Below are 22350 nucleotides of genomic sequence, written 5' to 3' on the forward strand. Positions count from 1 at the left end.
TTGCGCCGGTAAGAACATTAATTGATGTATTTCATCAAAAATTTTAACTTTTAAAATTTATTCAAATATTTAGAGATTGAAGGTTAATAAGAATTAGGAGCTGTGTTTGTCAAGATAGTAATGTAAAGGTTTGGGTTTAGTGGGGAATTTTGTTTGTCAAGATCATAATGTTTAATTAGGAGGAGTTGTATATGTAAAAATCTGAAAACATAAACCAAAAAAAAACTAAGCGATGGTTAATTGAACTAGCGTAACCTTAGTTAGACACTCGGTAAACTCCACCATAAATTCTCCATATCCATGTTAATCTATTTCCTCTAGTTTACCTTGTTCATTCTTTAAATTATCAAAAAAGGCTTAGCGGAATGAATTCAAATAATATTGTAGTAGATAAACCACTGAAAAATGTGCTCTTTGAAATTTTAAAAATTGATCATGAGCGGTGTATTACATATACGAAAACCAAAGCTTTAAAATTCAAGAATGAATTAAAGAATATCAAAAATTAGGTTAGAAACATTACTTGAACATATAAAACAATGAAAGAATTGTTAGTTTCAAGAAAAAGAACGACAAAAAATGTAAAAGATAACTAAAATTTATTTAGTTAAAAGGGTATACTATGAAATTTGCTTTCAGAATGTGTTTTCCAACTTCATTGTGTCTTTAAGTATAATTGTAAAATAGAATTGTAACTTAAGGTGTAATTTTCTCCAAAATTTTCTATTGGTACGAGAATATTCAAAAAGATTTGGAACTAAGGGTATGACTGGTTTTCCCGCTACCAACCGCAAAAGACCACCCACAAACGCAGCTTTTGCGGTTGGTAGCGGTTGTTGGCGTTTTGCAACAATCGTTCAAACCGCTCCAAATCGCTCCAAATCGCTCTAAACCTCATAAATTCAAAAGCTGGTTCCAGCTAGCGTTTGCGGTTGCGGACGGTTGCGGGAGGATAATTTTTTTTTTTTTTCTAAAACAATTTAAATACAAAAATAAAAATATTCAATAAAAAATTTAAATTAGAATTATAAAAATACTAAAATATATCTATTATATTTTAATTAATATTATAAAACTTAAAAATGAAAATATTTTCTATAATTTTTAAAAAGTTTAAACTATAATTCTAAATAGAAATTTTATATTTATTATAATATTATTATTTTTGATATTTTATAATGATATAAAATGTAAATATTGTTAATTTATTATTTAACCGCTGTTGCGTTTGGTAGTTAACCAGTCATAAGTATCCCGCAAACGCACCAATTTCTAACCGCAGAAGCAGTCGTATAAATCTCTTAAAACCACTAGAAACCGCAACCATCCGCATCCGCAAACTCCCGCAGCCGCAACCGCAACCGCTGCGGTTGAACCAGGCCTAAGTGTACAAGGTCTTAGAGAATTTTTAATGGGATGACTTTTCTTTTGGGTAACAATAGTTGGGATGACTTCAATATGCCCTCCTAATCCCCTTCCCCCTAAACTTGTAACTTCATCACTAAACCATCCCATCTTGTTTATTTAATTTTTAGGCTACCTAAAATTTTCAATTATAATTGATTCTACAACTGTAACTAAATCAGTAAAATAGCGTTTGATTAACATAAATAGCGTTTAAAGAATCTTGTTTACCCTATTTAAGTTTGTCGATTTTAGAAGTGGAAGAAAAAAATTGGATACCATGATTAGGTGGTGAACTTGTGATTCACGAAATGTGAGTTAAATAATCTGGTCCACAATATCTAACTCCAGATTTAGCTTCCCAACTGCTAATAATGATAATCACTCATAAGAGAATATCGTCTTTCTTGTTCAGGTCCTGGAATTGGTTGGTTTCTGTAAGCTGTTTTTCTTTAGCAGCCCATCAGTATTTTGCGTACAATCACTTGGTTTCAATAATTTCTATGTGAAAAGCTTGCTTTTCTTTCTTGAAGACTCCATGTGCATTGTCTAGAAAACTTGGTGTTCTTTCTTGAAGATTTATTATTGGTTCTTTCCTTGGTTCAATCCCATGGTACATAGACGTATTCATTATAATATGTGATAGGATGGGATCAATCCTCGAGAGAAACCATGATACGTAGCTTGCATCATCGCAGTGTTAATTTTTATAATCAATACGATTTAAGTAATTTTTAAGGTGTGTCATTATTGGGCTTCAATCCCACATAACTACTCTAGGAAAAATAAACCATTGGGCTTTAATCCCACATAACTACTCTAGGAAAAATAAACCAACAAAACAACACATAAAAGGGCATCGAACTGAAGAAAAGTAGATCAATTATTAAGAGACTAGACCAAATGAGCTACGGACGTTTCCGTCCAGTGTGTTACAAAACCTGTGATGTATTATTTAACCTGTGGCAGGTGACCCACCATTCTCCAACGTGGGTCCGCCTCTGTTATGGAGAGGATTGTAGCTTTTAGTTTTAGTTGGATAGGTAAACGTGAAAACTTAAACACCATTTTGATAACGAACGCTATTTCACTGATTTAGTTACAAATGTGGAGTTAACCAGAAAAAAAAATTTTAGGTAGTTTAGCGATGAGGTTAAGTTTAGGGGTGGGGGAATAGATTCGGTAAGAATTGCTAAGGGGTTCTAAAAAGTTAACCTATTGTTAATTAGTTCATAATAATCAGACGGATTGTTTTAATTGGTTGATAAGAGAACACGCGGATTGAAATCTAGAAAGTCTCAGCCATAGATGATAGCTAATATCCTTGTTTTGGCAGCTCACTTGCCAATTTCTTTTTCCATAAAACCAGCACATTGGTCAGCCTTCGTTATTCACGGCCAACTTTGCATTTGCATTCTATAGAAAAAGAAAATTCTAGTAATTTGATTGTTTGATTTCAATATGGCTCGTTCCAAACAAATCGCTAGGAAATCTACCAGGGGGAAAGCTCCATGGAAGCAGCTTGCAACTTAGGCAATCTATTTTTGAGATTCTAGTTTATGTTTAGCTTGTTGGTTTCTATGTTGTTGAGCTTTTAATTCTTAGTTTGTTTAGGTGTAGTCTGCGTTAATATAGTACTGAAGGTGTTGGACGAAACATCACAACGAGAACTCTTCTTGTGCGTGAATCTCCATGCAAAAACATTCATTCCTATTAGCAAAAACAAAGGAACAAAACAAAAAAGTGATCAAAGAACTCAATAATCAAAATTTCAAAACCTAACTATTCTCCTGCGTGAACTCGTTCTCCAGGCTGAACTCTTTCACGAGTCATATTTGCGTGACATTTTCGCTGCCAATGTGAAGTATGCTCTTGAGGCCCATATAATATGCAATTTTAGTGAGATGCAAAAGCATCTGTGTATCTCTCCAATTGTCTCCGGTAAAGGGAAAAAAATACTGTATCGGGAAACAATAATGGTTCGAGCTCGTTCAGTCTTAACTAAAACTGTTAAGCGACGAAGAATGCACAAAACGAGTAAAACCGGTAAAATGTTATCTCTCCAATTATCTCCGGTTCAGCATAAAAACCGAACCTTCTCTTAGGGTCGCTTCGGTTGGGACTGTGTACCGGCGTAAAAACCTTGACTGTAAGCTGTGTTTTTGTACATAACCTGCAATTTACCCAAACAAAACCAACATTGGGACAAACGGTCATACTATATACCGACGATAACCATGTATCTCTCGAATGTTACTCACAGCGAGGTGGGTAAACTCTGAGGTAAGACGTTTCCTAAATGTTTCTGCTAAAGCCGTCACATTCTCTCCCTTCCCCTGTTATATATAACAGGTTTAAGAATTTACCTCGAAACTATTACGAAATCGAGTTTTAAAACTTTGAGATTTATGTTATTACCTCAGACAACAACAGAGCCGTTGTTTTGTCCAAAATCTCCTCCACGAATTTCTCAGGGTTCTTGAATACTAATAGAGCTGAATCTTCCACGGCACTCTTCACATTACCGGCTAGCTTGCTCGGTTTGGCTGCACCGATTGAGAAAAATTGAGCAATGACATTTGAAGCAAATGGTTACCACCTCATAAGATCAGTCATACCTGAAGCAACAGGCTTAGTTTTCTCTGCTGACACATTCTTTGAAGCAGTTTGAATAGAAGCTGTTTTGGTAGGAAACTCAGGAACAACAACTGAATTAGACGGAACGTAAACAGCTAGATCTGGAGGCTGGTCTCTACCAACCACTGGGTTGGCCTGTAACAGTAAAAACAATAGTTTAAAAGGTCAAAACCTCAAAAAAAGGAACATGAGATCTCAATTCTCAGGTTAGAGGTTTAGAACATTTACCTCAAGATCAATGTATACAGAATCTCTCCCAATCGACTGAAGAAACTTGTCTAGACCCAATGTGTTGAGAGCTGAGAAATTATACGAGTAAAACGAATTAAGTGTCTAAAGTTAAAATCTATTGGTAGCTAAAAATAAAACCATAAAACAAACTTACAGACTGAGACGTCGTTAGACAATGGGTGGAAGATGCAGAGTGCTTGGTTCTTGAATTTTTGGTCTAACAAGAGCGACACATCTCTTTAGCAAAGAAAAGTTTCAAAAACAATGTCAGTCAACGGATCAACAAATGCAGGAGAGGCACATCTATGAGTCAATGTTAAGGAAGACGATACCTTGCTGATTCATTTACAACTGCAAACGGAGTAACACATCCAAGGGATACCTTTTAAGAAAAAAGATTGTCGAAAAATTAAAGTTACAAACTACGCTAAAGCAAAACAAACTAATCTTAAGAAACTATTCATGTCATTTGTCAGGAAAACAATTACTAACATGTTTCAACTGTGGTTCTATTACAAGATAAAAAAGTAGCTAGCCTAGGAGTTGAAGAGAGAATCAAAAATACCTGCAAAAGCTCGGAAAGTGCTTCCTCAGGAGCCATTCTTATTCCTCCTTTTCCCAGACCGAGTCTCTGAGATAAAACTGTTGGCATTAGAAGACACATAGAACACCCATTAACATCAAAACTGTTTCCCAAGCCAATTGACTTCTTTTAAATAAACAATAAAAAAGGTCTTACCTTTCATGTCAACTTTTGTATCTGTCATGGCTGAAACGATGTAATATCGATTTTTCTTGTCCTGCAGAAACAAAACATGTGAGTCACTTACAAGTATCAAAACTCTAGAGGTAGTTAGTTATAACTACATAATGAAGATTACCTTCAAAAAGAGGTTCTTACTTAGTGCACCCTCGCTACTGCTTACATACTTAGCCTGGAGATATATTTAAATAGAGAGAGGAAATCAATCCATAGATTAGCATCACATTTTTTTATAAGATCTACAGTTTGTTTCTTTGGTAATATCACCTGCTCTTCGACTGTTAGAACAGGAGGATGTTCATACTTGGAATAATCAATCTGAAGCTCCTGAAAGATCCAAAAGATTATTCGATAGTTACAAACCCTAAATCAATCACGAGTGAAGCAAATACAAAAGCATAAAAACAAGAACTTTCGTCTGTTGTATCTATTAAATTAAAATTAAGAGACTGAGTTTTAGGATGAGAAACCTGAAGTCGGGCAAGCAAGTGATCTTTCGAGAAACCCATAGGATCGTTTTCAATTTACAAATCAAAGAGTTTCGGACAGCGCAAGGGAGCTGAAGATAAATTGTTGAAACGAGGAAGTAGGTTTTTTAGATTTTGTCGTTTACCTTTCCTTCTTCTTATTTGATTAGTTGTCAAAATCTTGAACCTTCTGAGTCGATTAGAGGACTTCAAATTGGCCACTCTAATATCCCTCGTAAATTAATCTCAGTATATTAAGTAAAGATCATTTAAAAAGTTGTATCAACTAAAAAAACTATAGTCAGGTGTCAGTTAATTACGACGAAAATTTATACAGCTTAAGAATCAATTGAATAAAATGTTAGTCCAAAATCCAATTAATACGAAACATTATATTAACCCAAAATATAAGAAACATGTATTATTTATTAAATAAAAACTACGGAGTTACCTAATATGATTAACATATATATGACAATTAATGATTATAAATAATAAAGTTTTGATAATAATTTTTGTATACTTCCTCATTTTTGTTTAATTTTATATTATTAAAAAAAATTAAACAATCACATTAACCATATAATAAAAAAATTAGATTTTTTCTTATATGTTATATTTTGAATTTCTTAAAACGACTTTAAATAACAAAAAATGTTAAAAATCCCTTTGAAAATTTTGTGATCAATGGCGTATTTTGTTTTTGTTATAACAAGATACAAATGATCATACAATTAATATGAATTTTTATTTAATAAATATTCATATTAAATATAATATATATATATATATATATATATATATATATCATTAAAATTAAACTATGTTCCATTTAAAAATAAATAAATTAATTAATTTTGAAATTTGCATTAAAAGAGTATTGAGACCTTAATATTTTAATTTTGAAAATTTTATCGAAAAATACCACATCAAATTTTTTGAGATTAATGGTTTACATTTTTTTGTTACATCAAATATACATATGTTAATAAAACCATATGAGTAGGAAGTCTCAATGATAAATATTTATATTAAAATATACTATATATTTATGTTGATATCTTTGAAATATAATTATATACCATATAAAATAAATAAAATGATTATGGAGAAATTTACTTTTATACTTTGTTTAGTACCACTATTCATATATACACTTAGAAGGAGGACATTTTCAGAAATACCTAAATCATTAATAGGCAAAAGACAAAAATAACACTTTCACAATTCTAACCCAATTTCCTATCTCTTTCTCCCTCAAGAGAAATCTTCGACAGAGCGACGGCAACGACAACGCGACGAGATCGAGCGGCGACGACGGCGACAAGATCGAACGACGACGACAAGATCGAGCGACGGCGACGAGATCGAGCGACGGCGACGAGATCGAGTGTATCTTTTCTCACGAAGCAGACGAGATCGAGCGACGACGGGGAGATCGAGCGACGACGGCGACAAGATCGAACGACGACGACAAGATCGAGCGACGGCGACGAGATTGAGTGTATCTTTTCTCACGAAGCAGACGAGATCGAGCGACGACGGGGAGATCGAGCGACGACGGCGACGAGATCGAGCAAGAATCACAACTTGTAAGTAATTTTTTCGGATTTTGTAAGTTATCTCTTAATAGTCGGATCTAAGAGAAAGATTTCCGATAGTGAACATTGAGTTTTTGAAAATTTATAACCCTTTGTAAATCTAAGCTTTAAGAAAAAATGCATTGAATTATGAATTGTTTGCTTTTACCACAAGCTGCTCAATCAACCTTTTAGAGTTTTCAAATCTCAATTTAACGCAAAAAAAATTCAATTTTTAGCTTCTGCATCTTGTTTCCATTGCTGCGACAGCTTAAAAGTAATCCATTTTTTATTGTCTTCCATCATTTGTCTCCAGCTTTCGGAGTGGAAATGAGTTCTCTTAGACTCAAGTTGGAGATGATTTCAAATTGGGGCGTTGGAAGAGCTTTCATTCTTCTCTTTCACACGACAGTGAATCCAGATCCCATTTCTCTACTGGTTTGACTCTGACTTGATGCTTTTGAGTTATTTAGTAATGTAATTGACATGTTCAGTTCCCGACACTCATGGAAGATGCCAGAACCCTGCCAGCACACATTTGCTTCGGTCTACAATGGTAATCACCATATTCATCAGTGGCTCTTATTTTTTTCTTAAGTCTTATTGACCAATCATTGACATTTTTTTTTGTTTCTTCTTGTCTCTTAGATTGCAGAGTATGTTCCCTTTAGAAGTGATAAAATGTATGCTACAACGCAAGTGAAGGCTCCACCTCAGCTGCAGAAAACGGTGTGTTAAATAACTTGGTTTCTGTTGTTCTTTCTTGCATTTTTGTCTCATATGTCAGTTGTTTCCTATGATTTGATGTCTCACATCAACTATTTACGAGTGCAGGGTGATGTTAGAGTGTCGACGGTAAGCCATGGATTTGTTTACGAACCTTATGCACTTCATGAGAAAATCTCGTGGTGGCGAAGGTAAGTATGGCATTGGATTTACCTTTTTTGCTTATATGTTTTGAGAAATGCTGTTTCTAATGCCAAGAGTCAACAAGTCTGCATTTCTTTCACTAGTAATCACTTTTTAAACTCAAGTATAATCTAGTCTTTCGACATTGAAAGCCAGAGCATAATTTTTATCTTAGAATTGAATTTTGCTTTAAGAACTGCAAATGAGTTACAAGTTTGTTGCTTATGCAGGTGCTTGTACATGACATCTGGGTCTTTGAGAAGTCTCTATTCCACACAGGAGCTTGCTGGCGTCTCTATGGCCGTATTGAATTTCCTTCAAAGGATATAATCCAACATGCCCTCTGATTTTTTTTTTTTTTTGCTGAGTCAGTATCTCTACATAATTTGCATTCTTCTAGTCTTTGTTGCAACTAATAGGTGAATGTTGTCTGATTAGGTTCTAGATAATTTTATAAACAATTTATAAAGACTTATAAGAAAATTTGTAAAGTCTATAAACAATTTATAAATGTTTATGAAAATGTTAAAGTTAATAAACAATTTATAAGGTTTATATAGGTTTACGAATCAATTAGAAAGTCCCTAAATCATTCATAAGAATCTATAACCATTTAGAAAGGCTTATAAAACAATTTGTAAGAGTTTGTAACATAATTTATAAGGGTTTACAAGAATATGTAAATAATCAATAAAAGTTAATAAGAGTTTATAAATCTTTTGTAAAGTTTATAGAAGAACAGTTTATAAATTTTTTCTAAATCATTTATAAAATTTTGAAATAATTTATAAATGTTCATAAATTATTTGTAAGAGTATATAAACCATTTATAAAGGCTTATAAAGAAGTTTAAAGTCTATAAACCGTTTTTAAATGTTTATAAAAGAAATTAGTTAGAAGGTCTTTAAATCATTTATAAGAGCCTATAACGATTTATAAAGGCTTATACGACAATTTATAAGATTTGTAAAATAATTTATAAGGTTTATAAAGGTATGTAAATAATTTATAAGGGTTTATAAAACATTTATAAAGTTCATAAAAGTTAATATAAAGTTTAGAAACCATTAATAACGGCTTATTAATCATTTATAAAGAGCATATAAGCTTTTTATAAAGGGTATGTAAACAATTTGTTTCTTCATGCCTCTATAAAATCCCTAAAATCCCTAAAATCATTCATAAGAATCTATAACTATTTAGAAAGGGTTATAAAACAATTTATAAGAGTTTGTAACATAATTTATAAAAGTTTACAAGAATATGTAAATAATCAATAAGAGTTTATAAATCTTTTGTAAAGTTTATAAAGTTTGTATATCATTTATAAAGTTTTTAAATCATTTATAAATGTTTATAAATTATTTGTAATAGTATATAAACCATTTAGAAGGTTTATAAATGTATGTAAATAATTTATAAGGGTTTATAAAACATTTGTAAAGTTCATAAAGGGTTTTATAAAGTTTAGAAACCATTTATAACGACTTATTAATCATTTATAAAGAGTCTATAAACCTTTTATAAAGGGCATGTAAATGTTTTATAAACCCTTTTAAAGTTTGTAAACCCTGATAGAACCCGAGATGAAGTTTATAAAAGAACAGTTTATAAAGTTTGTAAATCATTTATAAAATTTGAAAATCATTTATAAATGTTTATAAATTATTTGTAAGAGTATATAAACCATTTATAAAGGCTTATTGATTTTGCTGAATTGGATGGACTTTATAAATGTTTTATAAACCCTTATAAAGGCTTATCATCAAATTCTTCATGCCTTTATAAAGGGAGAATTGCCAAGTGTGACTCAAAACTTGGAGTCAAACCCAAAACAATACCCCAACTTGGGTCAAAGGCAAAAGTAACCTAAAAGGCTATTGAAATTACAACTATCCCCTTGTGACCAAACAAAAAAACGGAATTCTTTTTACGTTTCTACCCCTCGCAAGTCGTCTGTTTAGACGACTTGAAAATAAGTCGTCCAGACGACTTAACTTAAAGTCGTCTGGACAGTTAGTCTTAAACATAATTTAAAAATTTTGTAAAAAATATTTTGATAAGTGAAAAATGGGAATTATGTAATTAACATATGTCTTAGGAGGTATAAATTAAGATATAACAAATTTCAATTGTTTTCAGCATAGATGAGTGAAAGTAGTGAGTCATGATATTCTTAAGTTTATGTTTCATCAACATATGTTGTAGTATTGTATGTGTTCTTAGGGTTAGATTTTGGAAAGCATTAAAACCGTTTTTGAAAATTTTTAAAATTACTTATGCGTGTTCATTTCTGTGTATAGTAAACACTATTTAAGTATAATTTGATTTTATAACGTGGTTAGTTAGTTAATCTAGTCATTTTAGTTTAGGGGTTCATTTTAGGGTCTAGGACGACTTAATATTTTGTCGTCTGAAAACAGACGACTAAATATTAAGTCGTCTGTTGTACATTATCAGCCAGAATAAGTCGTCTAAACCGGACCAAACCTTAAAGTTTACCAATGTAATTTTAAAGCTAACCGGATTATTTACCCAATATATAAGGTGATTTTTTTTTTTGTTTCATTTTTCGCGATATTCAGAAACCCTAACAGTTCTCTCTCAAAGGCGATTTCGAATTCCCACGATTTCCGAACAAACCATCGTTCTCAACATCGGCTATCTATCTCACTTCATTCTCACCGTTGTCGCCGCAGCTTCTTCTAACCCTAGCGCCGCCGATTCCTCTAAACCCTAGCGCCGCCGATTCCTCTAAACCCTAGCGCCGCCGCTTCCACTATTTCCGAACAAACCGTCGCCCTCGCCACCGTGGTCACCAACGTTTTAAACACTAGCGCCGCCGCTTCTTCTAAACCCTAGCGCCGCCGCTTCTTCTCTGTAAACCTTAGCGCCGTTTCTCTGTAAACCCTAACGCCGCTAAGTCATCAATCTCGAGGAAAAGATGAACATAAAACGTTGTCTCTATCAATTTACTCATTCTCACCGTTTCACGTTTATTTTTTCAGATCTATAACCGCAATGACGAGTACTCCAACTCCTTCTGCGACTGGAAGACTTGTAAGTAATTTAAGTCGTCTGGAAAGTCTTCCAACTGGACGACTTAGTAGATGACTTAAATATAAGTCGTCCATTTGGAAGACTTTCCAGACGACTTAATTATAAGTCGTCTACTAAGTCGTCTGGACTTATATTGTTGTCTTTGATTATTTTGCAGACAAAAAGGATGGATATTCCAGAACTCCCCCGTAGGTTATACACATCAGGGGAAGAACCAGAAGCCCACAATAGCATTTCGTATCATACGGATAACAGCAAGTTGCATACTGCTCTTAGGAAAGCTCTTACTGATGACGAATTTGAAGAGCTCAAGGAGTCGAGTTTGGGAGTTTTCATCAAGTTCAAGGAGCAGGGATTTGGTTGGGCTTCAAGGCTGGTTCACTACATGCTCAGTTTCAAGCTGGACATTAAGAAGAAGTATGAGATGTGGTCTCTCGTTGGTCCAGAACCTTTGAGGTTTTCACTGTTAGAGTTTGAAAACCTCACTGGTCTAAACTGCGAGTACATCGAGGACCTTGAGACACCAAAATGTGACGTTACCCCAGAGATGGTTTCTTTCTGGGGGATGCTGGGAGTTCATCTGGAAGCTGGGCCAACTACTGATCAGATAATAGCAGCACTGCAGAGATGCGGGGATTGGTCCAGGGAAGATCGCAAGCGGCTCGCGTACCTCTCCATCTTCACTGGATTCATTGAAGGGAGAAAGTTTTCAACCGCTACACGATCTACTCTGGCAAGGCTAGTGATGGATTTAGAACGGTTTGAGAATTATCCATGGGGGAGAGTCGCATTTAAGGTGCTGATGGACTCTTTGTGGAACAAAGAAATTGCTGGCTGTTACACCGTGGATGGGTTTATACAAGTTCTTCAGGTCTGGACGTACACAGCTATGCCGGAATTGGGTGCTAGTATTGGTGGTCCCAGAGCAGACAGTCCGTCTCCACCGATACTGGCTTACGAGGGCAGCAGAGGCCGCAGATCAATGAAAGCTGCTATCTTGAGTCAGGTATTTACTTCAATCCAAAAGACTGCGCAGACGACTTATTATAAGTCGTCTGGAAGGTCGTCCAGCTGGACGACTTATCGGACGACTTAATTAAGTCGTCTGGAAAGTCTTCCATCTGGACGACTTATTAGACGACTTATTATAAGTCGTCTGGAAGGTCTTCCAGCTGGACGACTTAGTAGACGACTTATAATTAAGTCGTCTATTTAGTATTTTTTTTCAAATATCTAACTCGATTCTTCTATTTACTGCAGACCCGCGTGATCAACTTTGTTGAGAAGGACATTAGTGAAATGTGGCCAAAATGGGACTCTGAGGTTGAGGACCTGCCCGCGGAGAACATCATTAAAGTCATGTATGAGCGGAGACCGTGGAAGTGGACCATGGATTGCTGGGAAGTCACTGGTACTAAGGTCAATACAAAACCTAAGGTTGTGACTCCATCAAAGAAGGCCAAAGAGATGGTTGTGTTGGAGGAGGAGGAGGAGGAGGAGGAAGACAATCCAAGACCTCGGAAGAAAGCTCGTAAAGAGGCTCCTAAAGTGGCTAGTGAAGAGGCTAGAGAAGAGGCTAGAGGGGTGACCAGAGAGGAGTTGGAAATTATGTTCAAGGGCGTAGCTGACTGCATGAAAAAAGGGTTTAATAAGTGCATGAGGGAGTTTAGGAAGTTGTCCGATAGATTGGAAGCTGTGGAGAAGAAGGTTGGTGTCACCAATCAGGCTACCCCTCAAGATAAACAGCCTACCCCTCTTGCCAAAGAAACCGGGGGTAGAAACAAACAGGCTACCCCTCAAGATAAACAACCTACCCCTCTTGCCAAAGAAACCGGGGGTAGAAACAAACAGGCTACCCCTCATGCCAATGAAACCGTGGTTAGTAACCAGCCTCCTCCTCATCAAACCAAACAGCAGCCTCCTCCTCCTCAAAAGAAACAGCAGCAGCCTCCTCCTCCTCAAAAGAAACAGCCTCCTCCTCAAAAGAAACAGCCTCCTCCTCAAAAGAAACAGCCTCCTCAAATCAAAGAGGTTAGTATCAAATCCAGGGTTAACTAGTTGTCCAGACGACTGTAAAAGTTGTCTGGACGACTAGTTGACCCTGGACGACTTAAACGTAAGTTGTCTGGACGACTAGTTGACCACGGAAGACTTAATTTTAAGTCGTCCAGGTCCAACTAGTCGTCCAGACAACTTTTGTTTAAGTCGTCCAGAGTTAACTTGTGTGCAACTTTTATTGCAGAGATGGTTGCCGGAGGATACAGCAACCGAGGCGAACTCGGTAAATAAGACCTCCAAAGAGATTGTTGCTGTCACTTCCACCGATCACCAACCGAGCCTCGCTTCCACCGATCAACAACCGAGCCTCGCTTCCACCGAGCCAAGCGATCCAGTTTCAGAACCGAGCCTGGTTGTATTGGACAAGCGTGCAAAGAGTAAACGAGCGAAGAAACCTGCTCCCACTGTGAGATCTCCTTATACGGCAGAGAAAAAAAAAGATAAAGTGGCAGCCTATAATCCATTTCCGCCAGTAAACAAAGATCGGTTGAAGGAACTCGCTGATTGGTTGAAAACTGATCCGTAAGTGATTGCTTTACCCATAATAGCTTGATTTAGTCGTCCAAAACTGATTGCTTTTTTGTTTGCAGTCATTATTTAACTAAGACCGAGGACAAACCACGTACATCACCAACAAGGTGGTACCACTTCCTCCGGACAGCCAGAGGATGGCTGGAAGACTGCGTAAGTCTTCTGCACACGATTTAAGTCGTCTACAAAGTCGTCCAAGTAGACTACTTTCCAGACGACTTAAAGATAAATCGTCTGGAAAGTCGTCTACTTGGACGACCACGTAGACGACTTATATTTAAGTCGTCTGGTAACTTCTAACTTGTTATATTTAATATGCAGCATATAGATGCTTGGATTAATGTGCTAAGGCAGAGGTATCAGGAGAACCCACAAGCTTTCAGGAGCGAGCGAATGTGCTTCCTGGATCACAACTTTTCCCAGTCTTGGAGAGAGCAGTATCACCTCTTCAAAACATCGGAACCTGATCACAAAGGTTTAGGAAGAGTTCTACCTGGTGGGGCGTCGTATTTTTATGACGGATCAATACCTTCATTTTGCCAATCAAACAAGAAGTGGGGGGAGGACATTGATGATATCTATGCGCCAGTGAACTTGGACGACAAGCATTGGGTTGCTATTTGGATATCGATCCCTAAGAGGCACATAGTCGTCTGGGACAGCATACCTTCATCTAGTGTACCAGACGCATGGGATGCGATAATGGAGCCTTTTCTCCAGATGGTCCCTTATCTGCTTGTTGAGTGCGCAGCCACCGACGAAATACGGGTCAAATACGGGTTGGAGCCATACACATATGAGAGACCGCTGAAAGGTGTACCCACGGCCAACAATGGTGATTGTGGCGTGTACACTGTAAAGTACATTGAATGTCATGCTCTCGGTGTCTCCTTTGACCCTAAAGACTTTGCTAGGTGCAACGCAAAGAAAATGAGGGATAATATGGCGGTGGATATATGGAAGGAGCTTGTTGATCAGCATCTAAAAGAAAATGTGGATGGTGATAGGTTCGTGGGCTTGTATGATTAGATTAGTGTTTGTATTTGAACTTGTCTTTGTATTTGAATATATAAGTTGAACTTGTAAATATATAAGTTGTAAATATATAAGTTGTCTGGAAGATTAGTGTTTGTATTTGAACTTGTAAATATATAAGTTGTCTGGAAGAAATAAGTCGTCTGGAAGGTTTTCCAACTGGACGACTTACAAATAAGTCGTCTAGAAGGTTTGGACGACTTATTATAAGTCGTCTGGAAGGTTTTCCAACTGGACGACTTACAAATAAGTCGTCTAGAAGGTTTGGACGACTTGAAGGGATAGTAGAAGGTAGTCTAAAAATAAAATACACTTGAAGGGATAGTAGAAGGTCGTCTAAAAATAAAATACACTGGACGACTTAGTAGAAGGTCGTCTAAAAATAAAATACACTGGACGACTTAGTAGAAGGTCGTCTAAAAATAAAATACACTGGACGACTAAAAATTTAGTCGTCTGGACGGGTAATCAAGACTGGACGACTTAAAAATTTTGTGTACATTGTGGTTTCGTATGGCCAGTTTCCTTGCAGTTTGAGCATCTCCGTGCCCTGTGTTTCTTCCTGGGTTTGTGTCCTCTCATCCTAGATAGCTCCAACCAAGATTGCCATCTTGATTTCTTCGGTCTCCCCCGACCACGCTTTAGTTCTGGAGGAAAGCATTCTCGTTCCTCAATATGTTGTGACACGATAGGATATATATTCTCTGAGTATCCTGCATACAGATAATTCTTTGAGTACAGTGGACATACAAGTGTGGAGATATGCAAACCAGCATGTATTCCAGCAGCTATAGCATGAGAGCAAGGTATTTTCTCCACTCCATAGACACCACAATCACACTTTGCATGTTCCAAATCAACCACACAGTCCATTTTGCCACCTTTGACAAAGAAATGCCATCCATCAATTGGTTCGACCGTCATCGTACCCGCTATCTCTTCTCGAACAGCAAGCAAGTATTCAACACCCCCGCTATGTTCAGTTGTGAGACTCAAAGCATCTTGTCTCCTTTTCCAATACCATTTTCCTAACTTCTGCCTTATGAACTCCAGCAGGAACGTAATCGGAAATCCTCTTGCTCGCTTCAGTGCGGAATTAATAGATTCAGCAATGTTGCTTGTTTTTATGTTGAACCTGTTCCCCTTACAATAAACCCTTGACCATAGCCTGACGTCGGCTTTCTCCAAATACGTTGCAAGTTCCGGGTTTGCACTCCGTATCTCAGCCATGTACCGGTCAAAATCGTAAACCGTGTGAGCATAAGCAGCCCCTTTCACCAAGTACATGAGATGTTTCCCTTTAAACTTTTTGACAATGTTATCTTGAAGGTGATAATAACATATTCCTCGGGTTGCCCAAGGAAACACCTTATCACACGCACTTTTAATGGCCTTGTGCCGGTCGGAGACTATCACCAGAGGCTTGTCATGAGATATACAACTAGCCAATTTTGTGAAAAACCATTCCCAAGAAGGTATATCTTCCTCATCCACGATCCCAAAAGCCAATGGGAATATCTGAAAATTGCCATCTTGTGCGGCTGCAACTAACATAGTTCCTCCATACTTTCCACTTAGGTGAGTTCCATCCACCACAATGACCCTTCTCTGATACTTAAAACCTTTGATAGAAGCTCCAAAAGAGAGAAATAGATACTTAAATCTTTTCATAGAATCAAGTTCTATCGCCGTGATAGAATCAGGATTTGCAATGGAGATTTGCTCGAGATATGATGCCAGACGCGAATACCCTTCTTCTGCTGATCCTCTCACCAATCTTTGTGCATATAACAGTGCTCTGTATGAAGTGGTGTAATCAAGCGCCATGCCAAACATGTTCCTCATTGCATCAGTGATATGCTGCGGAGTTATCCCATCAATGATTCCAACACGATCAATGAAAAGACTACCTACATACTTCGGAGTACAGTGTCTCCGCTGAGCGATTCGGTCTCCCGCTGAGCATAAATGTTTTTCCACATACTTTGTTACCCAAAACGTGTTTGTCCCATGTTTGACACTCGCTCTGACCTTCCATCCACAATAGCTAACCGGACATGTTGCCACAACGAGAGTTTTCGTTGATTTGTATAATTTGAAAGAAAACTTACCCCTCACTGCTGCCAACCGCAGCTCTGAAAGCAGAGCACCCTTGCTAACAAAACTCTGGTTGACATAGATACTGGTACCATTCGATTTTCCTCCTTCAATAGCATTTGTCTTAGCATATGTCTTTTGGATTTCTTCAAAACAAATATTATCATCATCTTCCTCGTCCTCATCTGGAACCTTTCCATAAAGACTGTAATCCCCACCATTCTGATCCGTTTCACCAACAATAGAATTATCAGCATCCTCCTCCCCATTTTCCTCCTCCCCATCTTCTTCCCATTCACCAGCTTCATCATTATCACCAACATCTTCTTCCCATTCACCAGCTTCATCATTATCACCAACATCTTTTTCCCATTCACCAGCTTCATCAATATCCCTTTTCTCTGAAACCGTTTCGACCTTGCTGCGGCTTGATACACAAAGACATACTCTATGGGTTTTGAGTATCTCCAGCAAGTTTCGAACTTGTCTATCACTTGTAACATGAATGGGAAGACTGCCTGGAGCCATCATCATTTCTGCTGGTAATGAGTAGCTAATCTCCACACTCACTGTTCTCATGTCCAGGTTATAATCTTCTTGAGCCATTGCAACAAGTTCAGCATGTGTTGAATCTTCATTCAATAAAAACAATCTTCCTCCTTTGAGATCATCAACCACAAAATCCCAACGGAAATCTCTCAACAACCATTCTCCATACACTGCATGTAACTGAAAAATCATCTGCAAATATTCAAAATAAAACACATTAGTAAACATAGAGAAAAGGGAAATGAAGAAGTTCAATAAACATTGCCGCAGACGACTTAGCATTAAGTCGTCCAGAAGACTTAAAGGTAAGTCGTCTAAAGAGGTCACTTTTGCAATTGAAAATTAAAAGGGACGACTTAATTCTAAGTCGTCCGGCTTTGTTTGTTAAAAAAAAAACTTCAGACGACTTATATATAAGTCGTCTACGAGAAACGGGCTAGTTTTGCATTTGACCGAATCGTGTCAGATCTTTGACTATTTCTGGACGACTTATAATTCAGTCGTCTCTGGGAAAGTTAAAATTTCAATATTTTATGAAAACTTGACGACTTACGTGTAAGTCGTCCTAGGTTAGTTTTGTAATTGAAAAATAAAACTTGAAATTTAACTTTCTCCAGACGACTTAGATGAAAGTCGTCCAGCTAAACGACTTAATTTAAGGTCGTCCGGGATAAGCAAGGTTTGACCAGAAAATTGGGAAAAATTCTGGACGACTTTGCTTTCCCCGGACGACTTTAAATTAAGTCTTCTGGAGGGACGACTTTATATTAAGTCGTCTGGTTAAAGTTAAATTATGAAGTTTTATTTTTCAATTACAAAACTAACCTAGGACGACTTACACGTAAGTCGTCAAGTTTTCATAAAATATTGAAATTTTAACTTTCCCAGAGACGACTGAATTATAAGTCGTCCAGAAATAGTCAAAGATCTGACACGATTCGGTCAAATGCAAAACTAGCCCGTTTCTCGTAGACGACGTATATATAAGTCGTCTGAAGTGTTTTTTTTAACAAACAAAGCTGGACGACTTAATTTAAGTCGTCCGTTTGACCAGAAGACTCATCAGTAAGTCTTCTACATACAGATGACTTACTAGTAAGTCTTCTACGCGAACAGATCTTGAAAAAAAATTCAAATTCGTACCTTAAACTAGGTGAGATGACTTCGTTTGCACACAGGGTCTTCTCCAACCACCCAGAACCTCAAACGAAAGCAACCGTAAGTCAAAACGAAAGAAATATGGCTCTGCAACCATAGCCCATATTTTGAATCAAAAGCTTGAGTTTTTTGGATGAATATAGAGAGAAAGTGAAAGAAATGTTGTTTTTAGTTCATAACAATTGAAACAGAGAGAGTGTAAAGAGATTTACGTGCATTAAAGGGCATTAAAAGCTCCAAACAGTTCGTACAAGGTTGTTGCCACTATTCATTGCAGTGGCAGTATTGTAAATACTTGAAGAAGATGAGGTTGAGACAGTAAAGAAGCCATTTTCGAAAAAAAAAAAAAAATGTTAATGGCATTTTCGTAGATAAAGTGCAGGTGTGGGGTTAAAATCTCAAAAAAAAAGGAGTCAAAAGAAAAGGTTAGTTTTCTGTTTGACTCCAAGTTTTGAGTCACTTTTGCAAAAAGCCCCTTTATAAATGGTTTATATACTCTTATAAATAATTTGTTTCTTCATGCCTCAAGAATATTACTACTTTCAGGAATAGGAAAATCTGTGTACTAAAAACTTCATCTCGGGTTCTATCATATTTGGTACTATCAGTGGTGACTTTGTGTTTCTATCTGCAACATAAAAGCATGAAACTAATAAGATTGTACAATTATTTTATTAGTCTTTATAAATGTAAACAATGTAATAAAATCTCGGACATGAAATGAATAAGTTTTGACTATTATTTTATAAGTCTTTGAAAGTATTAAATTGTAATAAACACCTCAAAGATTTTGCTACTTACAGCAATGGGGAAGTCTTGAGTACTAGAAACGTCATTTCGTATATGTATCATGTTTGACATAATTAATTGTGATATATGCCTTTCCATTTGCAACATAAAAACATGAACTCAATAATTTCTATACAATAATTTTTTAGGTCTTTATGAAAATGTAAAAGGAGTTCTAAATATCTCAAGGGCATTACCATAGACAACCTGTTTTCGCACAATCAAAGAGAGTGTGTACATATATTTTTGCATTATAAAAACACGAAACTAGTGATTGTATCAAAGTAAATAACAAAGCCTTATAAATAAATGGAGATTTGCCAAAAGTGACTCAAAACTTGATTTTGAATACAAAGTGTACCCCAAATTCAATCAAATGCAAAAGTAACCCAAAAGCCTAGTGAAATTACAACAGTCCCCTTACGAACAAACAAAAAACATGTATTCAGTTTTACCATTGTAACCCTCCTTTAGAGAAGACTTCTTTGTAAGTCTTCTCTATGATGACTTCTTTATAAGTCTTCTCGTTCAGTAGATCTTAAAAATAATTTTATAAAAAATATATTGATGGGTAAAAAATTGAAATCATGTAATAATAAACATTTTTCAATGATGTAAATTTAGTTCATCAAAAATTGAATTATTTTCTACATAGATGAGTGAATGTATATTGGCTCATGAGTCAATGGTTTAGGGTTTGGTAACATATATTATAGTATTGTATGTATCTTTAGGGTTAGATACTGAAATCTTACCTTCATTTTTTTTTTCAAATTGACCCATATATGTTTAGTAACTATCTAATAACTTTATTTAAACACTTTCTAAGTTTCTTTTAAGTTTAAGAAAGTATTTTTTGCATAGTTAATTGATTTTAGGGTCTAGAAGACTCACATAATACTAAAAAGAAGTCTTCCGACACATCCCGCCTAAATTTTAGTAGAATTTAGGGTTCCCGGCTAAATTTTAAAAAAAATTTAGGTTTCGCGCCTAAATCAAAAGTCTTCCATAAGTTATCCAGGAGTCTTCCAGAGGAAGTCTTCTCATGGATTAGATCTTAAAAATAATTAATAAATTTTATAAAAATATTTTCAAAGGGAAAAAGTCAAAATCATGTATAAATAAACATTTCTAAAAGATGGAAATTTAGTTTTACTGAAATTGAATTATTTTTAACATAGATGAGTGAATGTAGATTGAGTCATGATAGTCTTTGGTTTAGGGTACGGTAATATATGTTGTAGTATTGTTAGTACTTTTAGGGTTAGATTTTGAAATCTCATCTTTTTTTTTTTAATTTGACCTATATGTGATTAGTGATTATCTAATAATTTGATTTAAATACTTTCTAAATATCTTAAAAGTTTAAGAAAGTGTTTTTTTGCTTAGTTATTTGATTATAGGGTCTGGAAGACTCACAGAAGGCTTCTCTCACATATCCCGCCTAAATTTTTGTAGAATTTAGGGTTCCCGCCTAAATTTAGATAAATTTAGGTTTCCTGCCTAAATCGAAGTCTTCCAGAAGTCTTCCCGAAGTCTTTTAGGGAAAGTCTTCTCATGTATTAGATCTTAAAAATAATTAATAAATTTAATAAAAAATATTTTGAAAGAGAAAAATAGAAATCATGTATTAATAAACATTTAAAAAAGATGAAATTTAGTTTTACTAAATGTGAATTATTTTTTAACATAGATGAGTGAATGTAGGATCTAGAAGACTTCCCAAGAATTCTTCCCTTAGAAGACTTTCCAAGAAGTCTTCCCTTAGAAGACTTCCTAAGAAGTCTTATATATCGAAAATATTTAACCTAATTGGAATTATATCAAAAATATTTAACCTAATTGGAATTTTTGTCTCTATATATAAAGAAAATTTACGCATTCTCTTTCTTCCTCTCAAATGGCTGCAACGAAAATGTAATGGTTCTCGCTCTAAACTCTTCAACCTCTCTCTAATCTCTTTGAACATCAAAACACCAAATTTAAATCCATTTCTCATTTTTTCTTATGTCTTCTCACAAATTTATCTTCTTTTTGCAGATTTTTCATTACATGGTTCTCACATTTCAGTCATTCAAAGGTAGATCTATAAATGTTGGATATGTATTATTGTGTGTTTTATATATTATATTCTAAAAAGCTATAGATTCAACATATTGTGACTGTTTTATTTGTTATTTAAGCATTAAAATTATATTTTTGAAGTTTTTATCTGTTTTGAAGCCTTTTGAATGTTTTTCAGATCTGAGACTGACGTTGAAAGACTTCTCAGAAGACTCTCGGAAGACTTCTAGACAAGTCTTCTTATGCATTTTATGCTAGAAGACTTCCCACAAAGTCTTCAGGAAGTCTTCTGCCCAAAGTGGTACAAATTTTGGATATGTATTTTTTGTGTTTGATATATTGGATTCTAAAAACTTATAAATTCAACCTAATGGGACAGTTTTTTGTTTATTATTTGGCATAAAAAAATGTTTTTGAAGTTTTCTCTGTTTTGAAACTATTTGAATGCTTTTGAATATGTAAAATTTTCAGATCTAAATCAGACTTTGGAGGACTTCTCAGAAGACTCTTGGAAGACTCTCGAAAGACTTCTTGGGAATTTTTCTAATGCATTTTATGTTAGAAGACGTCCCATGAAGTTTTCAAGGAGTCTTCCAAAGTTTTCTGCTCAAAGTTATACAAATTTTGGATATGTATTGTGTGTTTTATATATTAGATTCTAAAAAATTATAGATTCAGCCTAATTTGATTGTTTTATTTATTATTTAAGCATAAAAAATTATTTTTGAAGATTTCTCTGTTTGAAGTCATTTGAATGCTTTTGAATATGCAGATTTTTCAGATATGAGTTAGACTTTGGAAGATTTCTCAGAAAAATCTTGGAAGACTCTCAGAAACTCTCGGAAGACTCTTGGCAGACTTCTTAAGAAGTCTTCTAATGTATTTTATGCTAGAAGACTTCCCACGAAGTCTTCGGGAAGTCTTCCAAAATCTACTGCCCAAAGTGGTACAAAGGAATGATGTCAGGTGGAGACCAAACTTATCTATGTTAAGGAATGATATCTAGTTTCATGTGTAA

At 35.5% G+C, this 22350-nt stretch overlaps 2 protein-coding genes across 2 annotated transcripts; one reads left to right on the forward strand and one right to left on the reverse strand.

The window, feature by feature from the left end:
* Window positions 1–3276: 3276 nt before the first annotated feature.
* Window positions 3277–5678, reverse strand: LOC106428051 (prolyl-tRNA editing protein ProX). Its single transcript, XM_022705500.2, has 12 exons — window positions 5506–5678; window positions 5303–5362; window positions 5154–5207; window positions 5012–5072; window positions 4838–4914; window positions 4605–4654; window positions 4427–4509; window positions 4270–4340; window positions 4023–4176; window positions 3823–3950; window positions 3666–3740; window positions 3277–3577 (listed from the first exon to the last, which is right to left on the reverse strand). Exons 1-12 carry the CDS (start codon window positions 5542–5544, stop codon window positions 3506–3508), a joined length of 924 nt encoding a protein of 307 aa, XP_022561221.2. The 5' UTR covers window positions 5545–5678; the 3' UTR covers window positions 3277–3505.
* Window positions 5679–11217: 5539 nt separating this feature from the next.
* Window positions 11218–14894, forward strand: LOC125591634. The gene is made up of 6 exons (XM_048766171.1): window positions 11218–12057; window positions 12312–12635; window positions 12777–13082; window positions 13294–13631; window positions 13700–13793; window positions 13962–14894. The coding sequence occupies exons 1-6, from the start codon at window positions 11218–11220 to the stop codon at window positions 14667–14669; spliced, it is 2610 nt and encodes an 869-aa protein (XP_048622128.1). The 3' UTR covers window positions 14670–14894.
* The last annotated feature ends 7456 nt before the right edge of the window (window positions 14895–22350 follow it).

Source organism: Brassica napus, chromosome C8 (assembly GCF_020379485.1).
Source record: "Brassica napus cultivar Da-Ae chromosome C8, Da-Ae, whole genome shotgun sequence".
Taxonomy (NCBI): Eukaryota; Viridiplantae; Streptophyta; class Magnoliopsida; order Brassicales; family Brassicaceae; genus Brassica; species Brassica napus.

Excerpts from the sequence above, each read along its gene's own strand:
- LOC106428051 (XM_022705500.2), bottom strand. The coding sequence starts at position 5,544 with ATGGGTTTCTCGAAAGATCACTTGCTTGCCCGACTTCAG. Across the intron at positions 4,510-4,604 it reads GTTGTAAATGAATCAGCAAG|AGATGTGTCGCTCTTGTTAG; the intron begins GTATCGTCTTCC and ends TCTTTGCTAAAG. Across the intron at positions 3,578-3,665 it reads CAGAGTTTACCCACCTCGCT|GTTATGTACAAAAACACAGC; the intron begins GTGAGTAACATT and ends GGTAAATTGCAG.
- LOC125591634 (XM_048766171.1), top strand. The coding sequence starts at position 11,218 with ATGGATATTCCAGAACTCCCCCGTAGGTTATACACATCAGGGGAAGAA. Across the intron at positions 12,058-12,311 it reads AAGCTGCTATCTTGAGTCAG|ACCCGCGTGATCAACTTTGT; the intron begins GTATTTACTTCA and ends TATTTACTGCAG. Across the intron at positions 13,794-13,961 it reads GAGGATGGCTGGAAGACTGC|CATATAGATGCTTGGATTAA; the intron begins GTAAGTCTTCTG and ends TTTAATATGCAG.